At 42.9% G+C, this 18,130-nt stretch overlaps 1 protein-coding gene and 1 long non-coding RNA gene across 2 annotated transcripts in view; both read right to left on the reverse strand.

Annotated features, from left to right (window-relative positions):
- The window catches only part of LOC105829589 (actin-binding LIM protein 2), a 29,900-nt gene extending 24,649 nt beyond the window's left edge, over nt 1-5,251 (reverse strand). Inside the window, exon 1 of the mRNA XM_012668613.3 lies at nt 5,052-5,251. Within this exon, the coding sequence (XP_012524067.1) occupies nt 5,052-5,055 (4 nt within the window). The 5' untranslated portion in view covers nt 5,056-5,251. The remainder of the gene's footprint in view (nt 1-5,051) is intronic.
- A 1,529-nt stretch (nt 5,252-6,780) lies between these two features.
- Nucleotides 6,781-17,860, reverse strand: LOC118645008. The gene is made up of 3 exons (XR_004962768.1): nt 15,633-17,860; nt 11,027-11,231; nt 6,781-9,637 (listed from the first exon to the last, which is right to left on the reverse strand). It is a non-coding gene; the product is annotated as an uncharacterized LOC118645008 (long non-coding RNA).
- Between the last annotated feature and the right edge of the window lie 270 nt (nt 17,861-18,130).

Raw genomic sequence — 18,130 nt, forward strand, 5'->3', positions numbered from 1 at the left:
AGATAATGCTCACTTTCACGGTCGACTCCGCCCTGAAAGCCTAATCCCGCGAGGCGACTTTGCACCTCTTCTCGCTCGGCACTTTGTATCTTTTGCCGCAATTTTTTTTCTCCGTCTCTTTGTCTTCGGAAATCTGTTATATAACGGGACGTGTTTATGGTCGGTATTCATAGTCGAATCTTATTTTGAGATCGTCTCAAGTAATGTCTTAAGATGCTAATACGGCTCTGCGATTGGTTGATGACATCTTAAGACTGTACCTAAGATAATCTTAAATATAAGAATTGACTATCAATACCGGCCTATGAAAAGTTTGTAAAAAAAATTCCCTGAGAGTGCTTTCTAAGGAATTGTATTCAAAATTCCAGATAAAATCAAAGTTTTGAAGTATTTTTATTTTATTATACCTTTTAATGTCCCCCCTTCCTCTCTTTACTGGAGATTATATTTAATGATAATTTGTAAATGAAATTATTACATAAGGTTTTAATCCAGTTAGCTGGGAAAGTGTCCAGCGTCTGTCATAATTTTATCATCATATACACACGCGGCGCCCCAATTCCATCAGCTTAAACTAGATTCACAAGTAATAGGATTATATGATTAATGCTGGAGTAAGAAATGCAATGTCGCGCTTCAATTTAATGAGAGAGAGAGAAAAACATTGCCTAGTTTTTTAAATTATTATAATAAATATCGTAAATCGGTTATGCAAAAAATTCTTGTAGCGAAACAAACGAAAGATTCTAACGGAAGTTTCTTCGATACAAGAACAAAATTACGATACGCAATATTCAAGGATATTTTCTTCATTCTTCTTGAATCGACTAGAAGAACAAGATATTGCTATTTGTAATTTTATCTCGATAATCAATAAGCATTATACAGCAACTATTGTGCAACTTCGGAGTCGCATTACATTTCCGTGAGTTAAAGAACGGCGTAAGTCAATGTACGGTGCATCACATGCACCGATAAGCGCCTGAAATATCGATCGAAGACGTGTACCGGAAACGAATGCCTTTCCAACTAGATAATTTAATTTTTCCTTCGAGATTCCAAAACTAGACAATTCTGATGACAATCTGATCATAATTTTTCAAACATCAAATAAATTTCTCAAAAAAAAAAAAGACGAAAAAGTTTCAGAAGAAATTTCGATTCAAAGAAACAAGCATCAATCAAAATTGTATTGCGTATAATTGTATATTAGTTAAAATATTTGTAGAAAAATTCCGATCACACAAATCTCCAAAAATAGAATCGTAATTCACGAGAAACTTGCTACGAGAGTTAGATGGCTTTTGCGTCGAAATCGGACGTTTCCGCCCAAGCCAATTAAGGGTCTTCACCGAGGGGAATTCTCCCTCAAAATGTGCAGTGTCTATCGTGCAGTTTAGGGGATAGGTATCGATCAGCGGCGTTTGCAGTTTTGTGCGAAACGCGCCTGACATTAACGGCATCTCCGAGGGGACCCTCGTGTCCGTAAACGTGTCAATGGAAACCGAGAAAAGGATCAATATCGCGCGTCGATCGTTGCTCCGAGTTTACGCGCCCCGTCGTTAACTGATCTATTATGTAAACGCCTCATCGTGCGTGAAATGGCGGCCTCACGTGTAAAGTCGTCGCCTAAGGTATACATTGCGAGATCGGGGTTACGATCCATATACTGTCGTAATATGATCAACGAACGACCGTCGAAGACACGAATAATGGCCAAATTGCTATGTACCATGAAAGTGATTATTGGGAACGAATGATCTTTAGTGATCGCTGATTACATCGAACAGATTTTAATTAACTTTTCCTCAACAAATAACGGCTGTTTCTTAAAGTACTATAAGGCCTTCACATCGAAAAATACGGCCTTCAAATTTTAGAAATCACTCCACTTTGAATTTTTATGCAACAACACAAATTTGTAATACATATAATGAGTAGCTATGCAAAATTTTAAAAATCTTTTAGATATAAAAATAAATATAATGGTATGAAGCTCCTTTATATTAGTTATATGTATAATTTAAAGTGATATTAAAATAATAAAATTTATTAGCAATATTTCATTACAATTTAACATTACAGCTTTATAAAAAGTTATCATGAAAAAAAGTGCTTGATATATAAAAGATAAAACTTTATTCTCTATAAAATAAAAAATATAATAAATTGGAATTTTTTCAAAAATAAAGAATAGAATATTAATTTCCCAAACTCTATGATAAAACTTTATATACTTTTTGTAGCCAAAAATACGTAAGAATCACTGTTCTATCGAGAAACAGAAACTTTATAAATTCGTTATCAAAAAATAAATTTGACCAACAAGCATGACTTCGAAACATATTCTCTTGATGTTTAAACACGTGCAGCAAATTTGTAGATTATTATTATATTCTACAAAATCTGATGAATCGAATGACAGATCCTTACAATTAGACCATTTGATCATTGCGAAATTTCGAATACGTCTTGTGCGAAGTAGAAGAGACAACGAGACGGAACGAGACATTCGCGTTGTCTGCGGTGCCACCAGCCACGCGCGGTGCATCGGTCGCGTGGGTGGGCGGGGGATGCACAATTGCAGCGAGCGAATTACGAGCCCGCTGGCGTCTCGTCGGGGTCGCCGTCTTCTCCGTAGACAACCGGTCTTGCTTCAATTGCGTTCGCGAACAATTCGCGCGATCGCACGAGCGAGGGCCTACGCGGAATCATTTCATTCGCATAGGATGAATCGCAGCGTGTCGCGATATTTAAATGTCAAAAAAAAAACTCCTTCGAGAATACAATTAAGAAATGGAAGGTTTATGGTACATTTAAAGGAAAGATAATAGACGAGAAAACCGACGTTTTTTCTCTTACAATTCCTCAATCGATATCTCGTCTCACAGAAAAATGTTCTCAACTACTGAGAAAAGTACTTTTAGTTTTCTTCTTTCAAGTAACAGTTATCTTTACAAAGAATATTTTTTTGATAATAGATTAAAACAGATTCATCCACACTTACTTTAAGTAATTTCATTATTTAGTTAAAATAAACTTCTACGTGCACACACACATACAGAAAAATATGTACTTGAATTAAATTAATTTATTTCTAATAATCTATTAATTTACATATCCGCAAATCAAGAATATTAAGTTAAAATAAAAATTTGACATTACTTGTTATCTTGTTTTTATAATATTCTACGAAAGAGTTTAAACACTTTCTTCAAGTACAATAATGAGTTTTCTTAATTTGTGGTAAGTATAGGTTTTGAGACTATTATCAAGAAAAGTTGCAGATAAGTTAGTTATTAGAAGAAAACAAGTGAACTGATTGTGAGTAATCGCTTTTCGCGGCAGTAAGAACTGATAATTTTCTGTGCGCAGATAAATGGAAACCATTACTTTTGTGTGCAACTTAATAATAGCGATGTATCGACACTGGTGAGGAAATGGTCGGGATATTTCGAGATTCTGAGCGGTAGTAAATTAACTGCGGTTTCAAGGCGAAAGTGTCGACGGTGCCATTAGCGGCGGCTATTCTTCGAGTAATCTCGACACGTGCCGGCATTCACGAATTGTCGAAGGGACAAGGCGTTGCAGTCGGTTGCATTTCTATGGAACTCGTAGCATGCGTTATAGGCCTTATTTATAGCGCACAAAGCTGGACGACCGGATCGAAACGAAGACACACGGAGCCGAAGAAGGTCCGAGTGATGGTTTACGTCATTCAGCTCGCTCGCATAATTCGTTTTTGACGTTCCAATTAACTGTTGCATGATAATCTCGATATTTCGATTGTTATAGCTCAATCAAACGTAAACGTATTTTTGAGATACCGATTAAACGATTAATGACACTACCACTTTGATATTTCAGTTACTACAGCTTATACAAATGCGGCACATGATTAAATAAACTTGTTTATTTCATTAATAATGAATATAAAATGTTTAATTATCGGATACGCTGAACTGCGTGAATCGTGTTCTTCTCGTCGCGCTGTCCGTCTACGTTCGTCTCAATGTACGTATTGTTTCAGTAAACGTTATCGTTTAAAAATAGGATCTGGATTATATTTAAATGGTTTCAGCCAGACAGAAAACCTAACTTTATGATGCTAAAAACGGAAAGTATTCTAGAAATAAAAATAGAAGTGGCAGTCGCGGGAAGAAAGAAAGACCGAGCAAGTTAATCGAGTAAGGTCAGTCAGAATTTTCACGGAAACCTGATCGCCGGGAATGCAACGTGAATGAAGCAGAGGAAGCAGAGGAGTAAGAAAAGGATCGTTCTCCTCGCGCTCGCGATCTCAGAATCGGGAAAGGGGGTGAGAAACGCGCTAGGAAAGAAAAAAAAAGGGGGAGAGAATCGATCGGGATCGAACGACGCGAAATTCTTCGAACGAGCGCGTCGCGCGAGTAAAATGCGATATGCAAAACGAAGAAGAAAAAAAGGGGGAATCGAAGGCAGAGAGAAAGAGCGAACCCACGCACGGGAGGAACGGGAAGGGGAAGGAAAGGGACGACACAAGGAGCGAGGGGGGACTCCCGCTTACGCATGGCGCGTACATACGCGCAGAGTAGGCGGAGGAAGGGAGGAAGGGAGGAAAGGAGGGGGAGGGGGAGAAGCTCTCTCGCCCTAGAAAACGTCAAACCGACGGATTCACCTATTTATAGACCACCGAGTGAGTTCGCGGTACGAGCCTTTCGGAAAACATTCGCCACTCTCACGGAATCGCCGAGAGGGACCGAAGCATGGAAATCGGACGGAAACCGCGCGCGGCGCAGGGGCGTATTCCGCCTTCTATGTACCGTCAGCGAGCAAACGATCGGATGGACGCCGCATTCCTTCTATCTCCATCTCTCTCTCTCTCTTTCTCACCCGTGGCGCTTCTTGCCAGCGGATCATGGAGTCCGACGACGCGAGGGAAAAGACGAAGAAGTCGAAGAACCACAGAGTGCAGAGGGGGAGAGAAGGAAGGGAAGGCGCGAGACCGGAGCGGGCGGCCAGCCGGCGTTCGGGCCGATCTCGCGTTCGCGGAATATATCTTTTCTACTACTCACCCATCTTTCGGGAGCGGCGCGTGCTGCGTGCTGCGGGAAACGGTGGCCTCGTCGGTGACACGCGGATCACGCGCTCATAGCACGGGGCACTGGACGACGGGGCGGGCGCGCGCGACGCGCGTTTCACTTAGGAAATCGCGGAAAAAGGCGAGCGACGTTCCTGCCACGGTACGCAAGACGGCCGACATTGCGGCGCCGGAGCGGTGCCGTGGGCCGAGCGCGGCGCGCAGCTCGCGCATGCGCGCGACGTCGCCCGCGTCGCCGGCGCGAGATTCGAACGGTCGCGCGCCACCAGTCGCGGGTTCCGGGATTTCTCCCTTTCTCCTCTCGGATGTATTTAGATCCTCGAGACGGAGCGAATGCAATCTTCTCGTTGCAATGCGAAGGCTTTACGGGAAAAATTTTCCGTCGCTTCTCTCAAGTGAAAAAGTTCTTGCCAGAAGATGGCACGCGAAATCGAATTCGTATCAAGAAAAAGTCAAAGTGAAATTTGATGAATTTCAAATAGAAAGATATAGCGATAAACGTTGAATGCGAACTACGTTAGTTTTTAAACGCGTGCGTCTCGCTTTGTGTAATTTATGATAAATAATCTTCGTAATAAGTGCGTGAACGTATGCCCGTATGATTTCGAGAGGATATTTATATGAAAATATTTTCATATAAAATATACACCAGATTGTTGACATATATACGATATGTCCATCTGGTGTAGTCTGGTGTAGTCTTCTCGAATAAATTGCGGTATATAATAATACTTAACATCATGCGATACGTTGTTGCAGTATCGATAAGTCAGTTTTCTTCTAAAGCAATTGATAATTCGCTAACATTATCCAGAGAACGTCAACAAAATAGAAAAACGCATTACCCACACAATAGAAAATTTTAACATAATAAAATTATATGCACAAGTGTATATTATTTATTAGTAAAATAAATAGACTAATGCTATTCTATATAGCATTAGTCTTCTTTATAAATCTTATATAACTAGGTATTATAGCAACTTTATGTAGATATAGTTATACAAAACATGTAAACTTTTTCAAATTCTAATTTTAATTTTTATTTAAATTTGACTTGTGAAAAAAATATTTCACATAAATTCGAAGAGAAAAAGACTATAAAATAAATTGTAATCAAAAAGTTGAAGGAAATTTCAATGCATGGAATAATAAGTGGTAAATCGGTTTAATAAATGCGTTTAGAATTATTTTTAATTGGTATTATTTTCCCATTATTCTACGTTGACATAAAAAATGAATCCCTCCGTAGGAAAAATAAAGAAAGAACGAGCGCGACACAATGCTTATTAATTATCCAGAGCGTCTCCTAATCTGCGCCTAATCGCTACCGGACGGATTCTCGCGGATTTCAATTAATTGGGATTTAGCTGTGGAGTCTTATGTCTTCCGCGATTTACGAAGACGACGGGATACAGGTGGCGGCAGGAGTACCGGGGTGACTCCCTCGATTCTGCGCCCTTCCCCACCCGTCGCTCGCACCAGCGCACCGGCAACTGCAGCGGCCCGAGAGAGCGCGCGTTAATTGGTGGGACCAATTAATTCCGACAAGTTCGCTCGATGTGATTAGCGCGCATACGTGGTGATGGCGCGATGGTGGTAGTGGCGGCGAAGTAATGGTAGTAGAGGTGGTGGTTGATGATGATGGTGGTGGTGGTGGTGGTGGTGGTGGTGGTGGTGGTGGTGGTGGTGATGGTGGTGGTGGCGGTGGTGCGTGCGCGCGATTGAAGCTGCGCTCCCCTGCGCCTGACGCCACCACCGGCTGCCGCTGCCGATCTGCCCCCGGCTGCCGCCGCCGATCTGCTCCCGGAAACCGAGGAACCTGTTCCGCCGCGCGACACTCCGCGCTTTCTCACATTCTCGCTGCTTTCGCACGAAAGATATCGCATCGGCGCGACGCGCCGCCGCTTGCGGACACAAATTACCGGAGCTACCGGAGCTACCGGCGGGAGCTACGTGACCGAAGTCGGACTCGACTCGAGCGCGATATGCTGATGTTTCGCTTGCGAGTAGACGAGCTACTGCGCTTCACTGCGGCTTCCATGTTGCAGCGGCACGATTCTTTTTGTCTTTGATTACTTGTCCTTATGTAATCTAATTTAGCTTGATTAAACGTAACTCTTTTTACCTCTTAAAATTATACAACATATTCTGTTTTTATGACTGAGGCTAATCGTTAATCTATATTAATAATTATATACCTCATCTCGTCTGCCTTGCTGAGTTCGTAGATATCAAGTAATAATGTTCTGCAAACGCACAATCCGATATATATTTCTTTTATGTATTACTAGACATAAATATACTGTTTACGCAACAAATAATTATTACTGAAGAATAACAATTTGCGAAACAAAGCGTCGCTAACTTGTCTAATAAAATTCAAATCAAAACGATTTTAATCGGTATCCGGCGTCGTCGGCCGAAGGTCGATACAGTTCGCTCGCAGCTTGGACTCGCATTTGAAATTAGGCTCGCGGCATGCGTATACCGCGCGTCCGGATAGTCCGCCTATGAGTCTAGAAGGTCAGGAGCTCGGGGCCGCGGCAGCGAAGGTAAGCCGGCGGTTGATTTATCGGCCAATTAGTCCACCGTATCGGGTGCGCTTCTCTGCTGCGTCTCATCTTACAGACGATATCCCGGCGAAGACCGGCGCACGAGTTAAAACGGCGACGGCGGCGGAGGAGAACTACCAGGAGTGTAGCTACGCTGAAGACACGAAGTGGTCGCCCGAGCGACAAATCAGCGTTGAACGAAGCGAAACATTCACAAAAAAGAAAATGAAGAAAATGTGAAAATAAAGAAGAAACAAATTAAGATAATAATACAGAAAAACGAAAAATAAAAGTTTTTTGCGCCTGCCTGCCTGTTGACGTAAAATCAACTAAAAGATTTGCGTTAAATAATCTTGGTAGAGTTTCGAGATCAAGTAGTTTTATGTCTTTTGTCAGAATAATAGACTTCGGTGTATCGAAATATGTTTCTTGGTCATAAAAAATGTATCTTATTTTCGACAAAAATATTTAGTCCTTCGGCAAGGTCCTTCCAATCGTGGATTACTTTAATAATTGTTAATTGTGAAACGTTTCCTCGAGTTGCTGGCGCGCAAAGGGTTGAGAGGCCGGATTTACCGTTACGATCCTTACAAACGTAGAAACGACGACATTTATTTGACATGTACGGCGATGGGCCGTCTTTTTTTCGTAATCTCGCTCCGCGACGGCTTCATTAGGCCGGACCCGCTTCGATTTGCGGTTCGCGGTTAATGGAGCGCGGGCATCCCCGTCAGGTTGTCCCTCGTATCTTAAGGTATCTCTACATGGAGTTCGTCGGCACGCACCGTTTAGCGCTTTAGCGTCTTACCCGGGCCAAAATAGACGGTGGGCTCTCTGCTCTTCGAGCGTTCGCAGAAAAAACGCCCGTCGCTCGAAGAAAAAACAAAATTAAAACGCATCTCCTTCAGTGTCAGTCGAAAGTGGTCGCCGATACGGCGAGATTCTCGATGCAAAAATTACAGAGATGAGAAAGAGAGGATGTTCGAAACTTGAGCAGAAATTCAGTCGAACTTGCGCGAAGAAAGTTTACATGGTCTGTGTCTTTTCATTAAAAGTTGTTTCTTCGAGTATACAAAATTAAAGATAAAATTGAATGATAAATTAACGCTCAAAACCTCAAACAAACATTTATATTATTTCAAGTTTATAAAATTATAATTATATTCCAAAAATTGTTTTTCAACTTTAACTTAAATAGAAAGAATGAATGACAAATTGATTGAAAATGAACAAAATCAGAGCCGTGTAGAATTCAGTAAACTGCATCGTACGTTTATTCGACGAGTTAAACTTTTTTTTCAACCGCAACGCTCGCCAGAAAACACTTGAGGCTCTTCTTCTATGATTTCTAATTAAAACGTCATTCGAACGATGAAGAGTAAACAGCGTAACCCGTCGAAACGTCACGAGAGAGCCGCGACGAGAAGCACGGCCGATCGCAAATTCTCATGTTGCCATCGCGATGATACGCGCGTTAGTTAATGCTCGAAACACGACACGACGCTTCGTGACGGCTTTCGCGTGCTGGCGACTTTGATTCCGCGCTTTTTTCCGTGACGGCAGAGCCCGAAAAGGGGTCCGTACGTGATGACTTGCCGCTGGCACCATTAGATCTGCCGGCTCGAATTTCAGTCAGTGCCGCCGCGAGGCCCGACGATATAGCGACAGCGGGACCGCCGTTCCGTCCCAACGAGTGGTCCCAAACTTTACGCCCATTGTCGAAAAACGCCCGGACTAAGCGACAAGTTAAACGTAATTAATACACCATGTACGAGTTGCGCGCGCGTGCATCGCGTATGTACGGTAATGCTCTCTTCAACGCGAGATTGAAGGAATTGTCGGAATAGTTGAAAAATACTTGAAATATCGAGTTACGATGCGCAAATATAATACTTCGATATTAATTCTCAATTACATTGTTACGAAAAAAGCGCAGAGTGTGCCACTCCTGTTTGCGTCCGCAGCGTCGCCTCTCGTATTTGAAATCGAAGCATTTTTCCGTCTCCTAAAAAAAAGAAAGAAAGAAAATCAATGTAAACATTTGCGCCACTAATTGAATAATCGACGTTAATCATCGAGGTGAATCATCGAAGCGAATCGCCTGTAATGTCGATCGCACATTACTTGGTCGAACTTTGATGAGTCACATCGATTTCGTATTCGACGTGGCCGGTAGAAACGTACGGGCGTGACACAAAAGGTGTCGCGGTTCACGGCCACGCGCGAGCAGCGTCGTAAACTACACGCGCGCGCTGGCAGAAGCGCCGAGGCGCTTTCTAAATTGTTTTCCCGCCGTACACTCGCGCGCGGATTCAGGCGGCGGCGAGAGAGAGGTTTACGATTTTACTTTATTGCCTCGGCGATGCATTGTCAAAATGTATTACGGTCGCGCCTGTATAGAGCGCGGTTTAATATCCTGTCTGCATTTAATCGTACCGGTATTAGAGCAGCGACTACGGGTGGTCCTATTAACCGCCGCACCGCCGCGCGCCGGTGCGCGCTGCCGCCGCCGCCGCCGCCGCCGCCACCGCCACCGGTGGGTTTACTTCACCTTTCGCGGAATATATCCGGCACGGTATTTGCGTTATTAGCTCTCGCCGTTACGTCACTCACGCTTTTTCCTCCCTCCCCTCCCTCCCCGTCCGAAAATGTTGATTAACGCGCCACCCAGCGCACAATGCCCGGCCGGTAATTAGATGTCGATGCGAACGCGTTGAGCCCGGGCCCGGGCTAATTGGACCCTCCTCGGATCCGCGTGTCCCGGGATCTTCTCGCCACCGCAAATTTCGGGGGTCGGCCACATTAATGCCGATTAACGTTGTGTGACTCGGGGACAAAACGGACACACGCTGCCGCAGGATTAACCGAAAAAATGAGAGGGCGAGTTGACTTTGAAGGTACGTTCAGAAATGACGGATTATCTAAAATAAATTGCATATTATAATTACATGTATAATTATAAAGTTGCAATCGAAATAATAATACAATATACATTATGATCAAAGAATTATGACACAAATCCTTAGGTTACCGCGGTAATACGTGCGGCAAGTACGCTCGAGGTATTTTTATGTACTTTAAATCCGCGATGCGGGACATTATATTTCACTTAACGAGCGAAGCTCGTAGCTAACTTTGTCGTTTACAGCCTGCCATTTCATCTTTATCTCTCGCCAATGCGCGAGTAGCCTCGCCGCGTTCCTTCCCGCGGCTAAAAGCGCGAAAGCGCTTTCTTCTTCACTCGGTACCCTCTCGCTCGATACTTGAAGGAAAGATTCCGTCGCGCGAACCTCGGGTATTTCCGAGGCGGGTTTTACACACGCTCGTCGGGCGCTGGCCCGCCTCTCGCTCTTGACTTAACTATAATTTGCACGCCGTAAATACGTATACATACCGCTCCGGTGGTACCGCACGGGACACGCGGACGATGAGAACTTAAGCGTCGCAGATGTGCAACCGGGTACACTGTGTCTTGGTCATAAAACGCCACCGGCAGTTAAATCCGTATTTCTAGAGCGAGCTAACTCCTCTTTGTAACCAGCTTGTGTCTGCAGCCTGTTCACCCCTTCGTCGATGCACAACGTTGCACCTCTAATAGGCTGAAACAGTTTCGGATGACTCGAATGACTCCCCTGCGTCTAGTAATAAGCGAATCACATATACTGATCGATAGAGGAATGATGGACTATTGAATATCTGATTTCCGTTGCTAAGAGAAAAGGCCAGAGTCGTCAAATCGAACAAAAAAGATGTTGCCTTTACAATGTTTTAAAAGGAGTTGTATCTTTAAACAGTCATCAACTTACAATTAGAGGATTGTATCTATGAAACATTTTTATCTAATAAAAAACACAGGCAAAATTCTTTCTATTAAATTGTCCTGATTACCATAAAGATCTAGTACGGCGTTTCGCGTTTGCCTCGTGGTTCTGTAATCAAGAGCTGTCGACGTATTCATCTACGGCAATCGGACAATATCGCGATAAACTCGCGTGGAAGTGAAATATTCTTGGATCTGACGTTGCACTTTCGTCATAGAAGGGATTTGAAGCGCGGGTCCGTTGCATCGTTTAATTTAATTTGGTGTTATCTTACAAAGCGTAGATGGGGCCCTCCATGGAGGGTGCGGATGCAGAAAGCTCCTTTAACAGGCCGTGATCGTGCGCCGGGAACATTTTCCTCGCGCCATTATTGTATCCGATAAGTCGGGAGATAATCGCGCAGCCAGGAACAGAGAGCCGTCGTGATGTCCCCCGACGCGGGCTCGACGTTCGATTCTTCTCCGGCCGCGTGAGCGACAAGATCGGGATTATTATCGCGATTTGATCGATGGGCGAGGGGTACGTTCGTTAAAATCCCCCTCGCTTTCGGCGCTCTCTGTTCCGCGCGTAGGCGCGCGTTGTTCCTATATGTACCTGCAGTTCGCGCCGAAATAAACAGGGGGAGTACAGTCTGATTTACGTGCGTCGATTTACACGCGTACGAGAGGGTACATTAATTTTAAAAAATTTAAGATCGAAACTCTATGACGTTACTGAAAGATAAGATAAAATTGTAAAATCCAATATAATAGTAGAACATCTCTGCTTCGTTCTTCGATCATCGCTAATCTACGCGAAAAGAATTACAAACAGTTATACAAATTATAACTAAGTAGGATAAATAATTTTTTCTTCCTATTGACTACTGATAAATCTTCGCTTAATTAACCGCCAGGTGAAAAATTTTTTCGAAAAGCAGAGACGCGCCGATCGTCTCCCTGGTATCGGCCATGTTGCACAATTCGACGTCCAGCCTCGGTGTCTGCTCTCGGCCGAGGAGACACTCATTCGCCAGGACTAAACCTGGCACCGGACTCCACCAGGACTACTGCATATGTATTATACGCGATTGTGTTCCAAGAAACTTCTGTCCGACATACGAGAGCGAGAACTCTGTTTATCCTCCTTCCCCGATCTTGTCGTCTCTCTTCCGCCGTCACCTCCCCGATCGTTCGTGCTCCCTCTTCCTCTTCAAGGAACTCCACCGGAGTCACTTTGCACCTGGCCCCCTGTTTCTCGAGCCGTTGGCAGTTACTCGCGGCGCTTCGAGCGAACTCGAGACGATACCGTCTCCCCCTTTCTCCCTTTCTCCCTCTATCTTGTCCAGACCTCCCTCTTTTTATTCGCTCGATGTCTCTTCAAGGGAGGAAAAGAATAGTCGAAGCACCGTGAATCGATCGTACGATGATCGCATGGCTGCTCTACGATCCACAATCAGAAAAGTCGACGCTCGTATAAGAATTCTCGAATAACTTCTAATTTTCGCTTTATCTTGTTTTTTATTTATAAAGTCGCGAACAGTAAGTGAAGTTACATCTCACGTAAAATGGAAATTAAACGGAATTGTTGAAATAATTTATTCCAGAATGTAAAAGAAGTTTATTCGTTGAAATATTGTAACTTTATTTTGTATTTCTTCTAATTAAATATAATTAATTAATTAATTAAATGACTTTAGTGTATAAACTTATATAAAGATTAAATGATCAACAAACGAGTTTACTATTCATTCCTTAAGAATTTATGCAGTAGTGTCGAATTTTTGAAAAAAAAAAACATTGTTGTTTGCATGCGATCATAATGAATAAATGAATAAAGAAATAACATCCGCTTTAAAATTACGTAAATTATTACAACACTTCGATTTTGTTTCGGCAATTGCGTTTCGAGCCTTCTCATGCTTCATATGATTAGATTACACAGGCTAAATGTCAATGCCTGCCCCAAACAGGCCCAAGCATTGGCCTTCGACTTGTGGTTAAGTGATTGTATTCCAATTATTTTCATTATGCCACAATTCTAATTGATTCAATAATCGCCGTGACAATCGCCGGAAATACGTTCGATCGTTCACGTCCATCACGGTTGGCGTAAAGAGGCCATCGCCGTGAGTCGAAATCAGTAACCAGTCTAATCTAGGATTAAAATCTCTTGTTGATTTCTTGAGGTCGTCGTTAACGATTCCATGTACTTGAACTCGACAGGATGTCGGTCCACGATACAACGATTATATCGTGCCCATATAAGGAGAGATACATACATATTATAAAGAGTATGCCCTACAAGAAATTTTTTTCGATAGCTTGCATAATAAATTTTTCACAGCGGATGTAACTAAGTAGTGCAACAAAAAACAGTTTATTATTATTATTATTTTTATTAATTATGAGGAAGAAGAATGTTTGATTTGCCTTATGTTACTATATGTAAATTTTATTGGCCTTGATCCTTTACCTTCGATTGCAGTCAATTAATGTGACTCATATTTTTGCCTCGCTGGAGTTAAGATTCATGACTGCTATTGGCGGAAACAGAGTTTAAAAAAGTTCAACTGTTTCTAAAAAACTTTGCAAATGGACGAACGGACGGACAAACTGAGATGGCCAGACCAATACTATGAAATTATAAAATATTGCAGTTTGCTACGCTCTACTTAACAATTATCAAAGTAACAATTTTTCGATTTTTCGATTTTGATAAAAAATTTCGATATTTTTATCTATCATTACTGCTAACTGCTGTTACGTAATACAATTTGCTAAAATCTCTTAACCCATGCTGTGTTGGTTTGTAACAAAAATAACTTTCTTTAAAGAACCAAGAAGTAACATATATTTTTTATTAACATTTCTTTCTAGATAAAAAAAATGTATATTACTAAGATAGTAAAAGGTTCGACATGAATTTTCTGCGTAGCAACATTCTCCAAAATAGAAATGATCCTCTTGAAATCGAAGGTAAAGCGACAACGTTTACGACGAAATGTTGAATAAACTATTCCACGTCCCATGAAATTCCGGACAAAGCGACACTAACATCTTTATATCCCGGAATGATTTTCCGAAACCTTTTACGTACGCGCGCATTTACATCCGTTTCGTTCACAATAAAAGTCCTCGAGCTACCTCATTGTCGCGGTTTACATTAATGAACTCTTTGCCGAAAGTGACTCCGAGAAAATTCATTCAACCCTTGAAACCGTAGTACGTATTTTTGCATGACGCAGCGGATATAGACGATTTGATAGACGATTTTTTTCACGGAAGAAAAAGTTTGCAATCTCAAAAAGAGAAAAACCGAATAAAGTGTAACAAAAGGGTTCTTTGAAATTGTGAATCGAATAGTGCAGCGAAGTGGATTTTTGCATGAGTGATTTTGAAGTATACCTATTTGGTAACAATTGGATTTACATGTTTACGGTAATTTGTCAAGATTTTTCGAGGATAGCTGAAGAATTCTTAAGTGCATTAGACATAAAAGAATTTTGAGTGTATTAGAAACATTTTCATATGCATTTTCACAAAAACCTTTCTGAAATAGCGTGACATTGCGTTAAGTATACGAAAAGAAAATTTTGCTAAAATATTAATCTGAAAATAATTATATTTAAAAAATTATATTACACGTTTGAGCTGGTTGCTAAAATATCAAAGCTTTTTGCAATATTATTATATTTGAATGTCTTACATAATTATTTTGTTAGTTCAACACAGAATTATTTTCTGATTTGTCACATTTTAAATACTGCATTTTAAAAACAAATTGTTCTCCCCTTTTAAAAATAATTTTCAATATTTTATATCAATAGGACACAGACAACAAGTTTTTTTTAATACCTTTCTTTCTAAGAAATCTTAGACGATGGAGAGATTAAAGCGTTCACTTCGTTAGGGTATGAGTGTAAGATGCGTGGATTTCGAATTCTTGACAAAACTTGAATAAGTCACAGTCGAATGAGCAGGTCGTGCGCGCGCGCACCCTTGGCCGTCTATAAACCTCCGACATAATGCACCCCGAACGAGATTATTTCGCAATTTATCACCGAGGCCGCTGAATGCGCGGGGTGGTCTATTAGATATCGGAGGGGGTGGCTAGCAAGATGGCGGCCGGTGCCGGCGAACAATTGTACCCCAGACCTGATGACAAATGAAGCGGCACCCGTCTGCGCCTATGACTTACGGCGGTTTCTTTTGTCGACGCTTCGGCGGTACCGCAAATCCTCCTCCTCAGGTGTTTCACCCGACGGAAAAGTCCCCGCACGAGCAATCCCCCTCGCCGACTTCTCGCCTCTGTCTTCCTCCTCCCTACTCACCGGTGCGAGTGCCATGCCGTTGCGCGCTGGACCGAATTTGTGATCGCTATCGTGGTATCCGCCGCGACTGTAAAAAGCAGAGAATTTATAGAGGTTGCCCCAGGTTTATCGAATTATTCCCCAGTTACCAATTCTATGGCGAATTTGGAATCGATTTCCCAGCGACGGAAATGTGATTTGTTGTAATAACAGGAAGATATGAAATAGATGGGGCAATAATCCGCTTTAAAACCAATCTCTCTGTTATATTTCTCTCGATGATGTCTCAAAATTTTGTATGCACTCTTCAGTTAGCTTCAGTGAACTGTGTTAATGACAAAATAATGTAGAACGAATCCTTCTGTTTCTTTCTTATTAAAGGACCACGCTTGTTTCTTTTCCCATCAGTATACATATACTATATATGATCCTGAACGTCGTTGCCCGCTTATATAATATTTCAAACTTTCCGTTCCGTTAAAAAAAAAAAACACATTACATAACATGTATGAGTTTTCATTTGCACGCTGACATTATTCATAATAAGTACGAATCCCATTAGCATCGTCAAACAGTCGTTAATTTCATGAATCACAAAGCGCGCGGTTTGGGACAACTCGAATCGTTGCCACAGCACACAAAGTCATTTCTCAGTCCTAACATCGCTCACTGAACCGACTGACGTCATTGCGAGACATTTGATAATCACTAGACTCGAGCGATGAATAAACACGTCGCAGAGAGAAGGCAAAAAGTTGTTTCACGGAGCGGAGTTATCACATTCGCTCATCTATCGTGCTATTGTCGAAGTGTCTCTCGAATCGTTGGGGGGTAAAAATATGAGTAACAGCCCTGGTAATGGTCTCGTAAAGAGGGCTTTACAGGATCGTAACTTTCAAGCGGCGCGCGGGTTCGTGCTGCGAAGTCATAAAAAGCCTATTATCTAAGGAGCTCGTTTAGCGTCCGGTTCGATAAATCTAATATAATTATTTCGTCCGCGTTCGCCTTATTATCTGATTAGACTAATTTTTTCTCTGCCGCTGCACGCAGCCGCGTTGGAATTTTTCTCCTATCGCCTATCGCGATGAAAGTGAAAAAAAAAACAATCGACAATGTACATTGCCATTAACATCGCCTTTAATCTGACACAATTATTTTGTTTATACACGAGTTTCATTTATTTGCAATGGTTTGTTCACGAGAATTTATTCGCAAGGTATGCAAGAATAATACATCGGGATGGTAGTTTTCATTTAAGATAAAATATTATAAAATAAACACTTCCGGTCCACATCGTTTAAAGGTTACGACGAGCGTCACAACATTCTTTCGCGATTGCCCTCCAAGAAAAGTCTCTCTAGCAGTCAACGCGCGGGATCGATCTCGCCGTATGTTCCGCGCGCGCGTTTATTAATCCCAGCGTAAAAAAAAAAAAAATCTATTAGCATTGGACGAAAAAAACGCAATCCCGATGCAATCTCCGTTACGGGGCGGAAAAAAGAGAGAAGGAGAAAGAGGAGAATGAAACCGAGGACGAAGGGTAGGCAGGACACGTCCGCGCGAGCGTTCGCCGGACGCGTCAGGGCGATATCCGCCTCCGCCACCGCGAGCGAGCGAGCGAGCGAGCAGGCGAGGGAATAAACGAAACGCGCGGAGCGTTTCACGCGCGGAGGAGAGACGCCGCGTAGCGTACAGGCGGAGGGGGATGGCCTCGTGCACAGATCCCGCACGAAAATAGCACAATAGCTCATCTCCCGCCCGTTGATACGGAGCACAGTCGCGGTGCTCTGACTTATCGAGTCAGGCATATTTAATTTCCGCTCTCCCGGCGACGACGCCACACGCCCGCGCGGCGTACAACACACCGCGCGTACATATACACCGATGCACAGAGCCCAGCCGCCCTTGTGTGGGCGCGAGAGCCGCGACGCGCGCGGCGCGCCCTTATCTACCCTTTTCCAATAAGACTTCCTACTGCGGAATTACCCCTTTGCCAACGCGGCACAATATTCGGCTTTCTATAGCGCATTATGCGCCGTCTTTTCCATTCGGTCACTTTATCACACCGACGACCGACGACGTTACCTTCTCCTCCCCCTTCCTCGCCCATCTCTCCCTTCACGCGCGCCCCCGTCTCGCTTTGTGACAACCGCCGCCGCCGCCGCCGCCGCCGCCGTCGCCGTCGTCGCCAATAAAACCGTCGACGAAGTTGGCCGCCCGATTTCCGGAAGAGCCGACGGACTCTTTCTCGCTCGCGCGAATGAACATTCTCCCCCTTTCCCTCCTCCCCCTTTTTTCCAATCACTATTTGTTTTCTGTCTCTCTCACTCTCTCTCTCTCTCTTTCCTCCTCGCGCACACGCTTTCGTCATCCCTCGCGTTTTTGC

Source organism: Monomorium pharaonis, chromosome 4 (assembly GCF_013373865.1).
Source record: "Monomorium pharaonis isolate MP-MQ-018 chromosome 4, ASM1337386v2, whole genome shotgun sequence".
NCBI classification, from domain to species: Eukaryota; Metazoa; Arthropoda; class Insecta; order Hymenoptera; family Formicidae; genus Monomorium; species Monomorium pharaonis.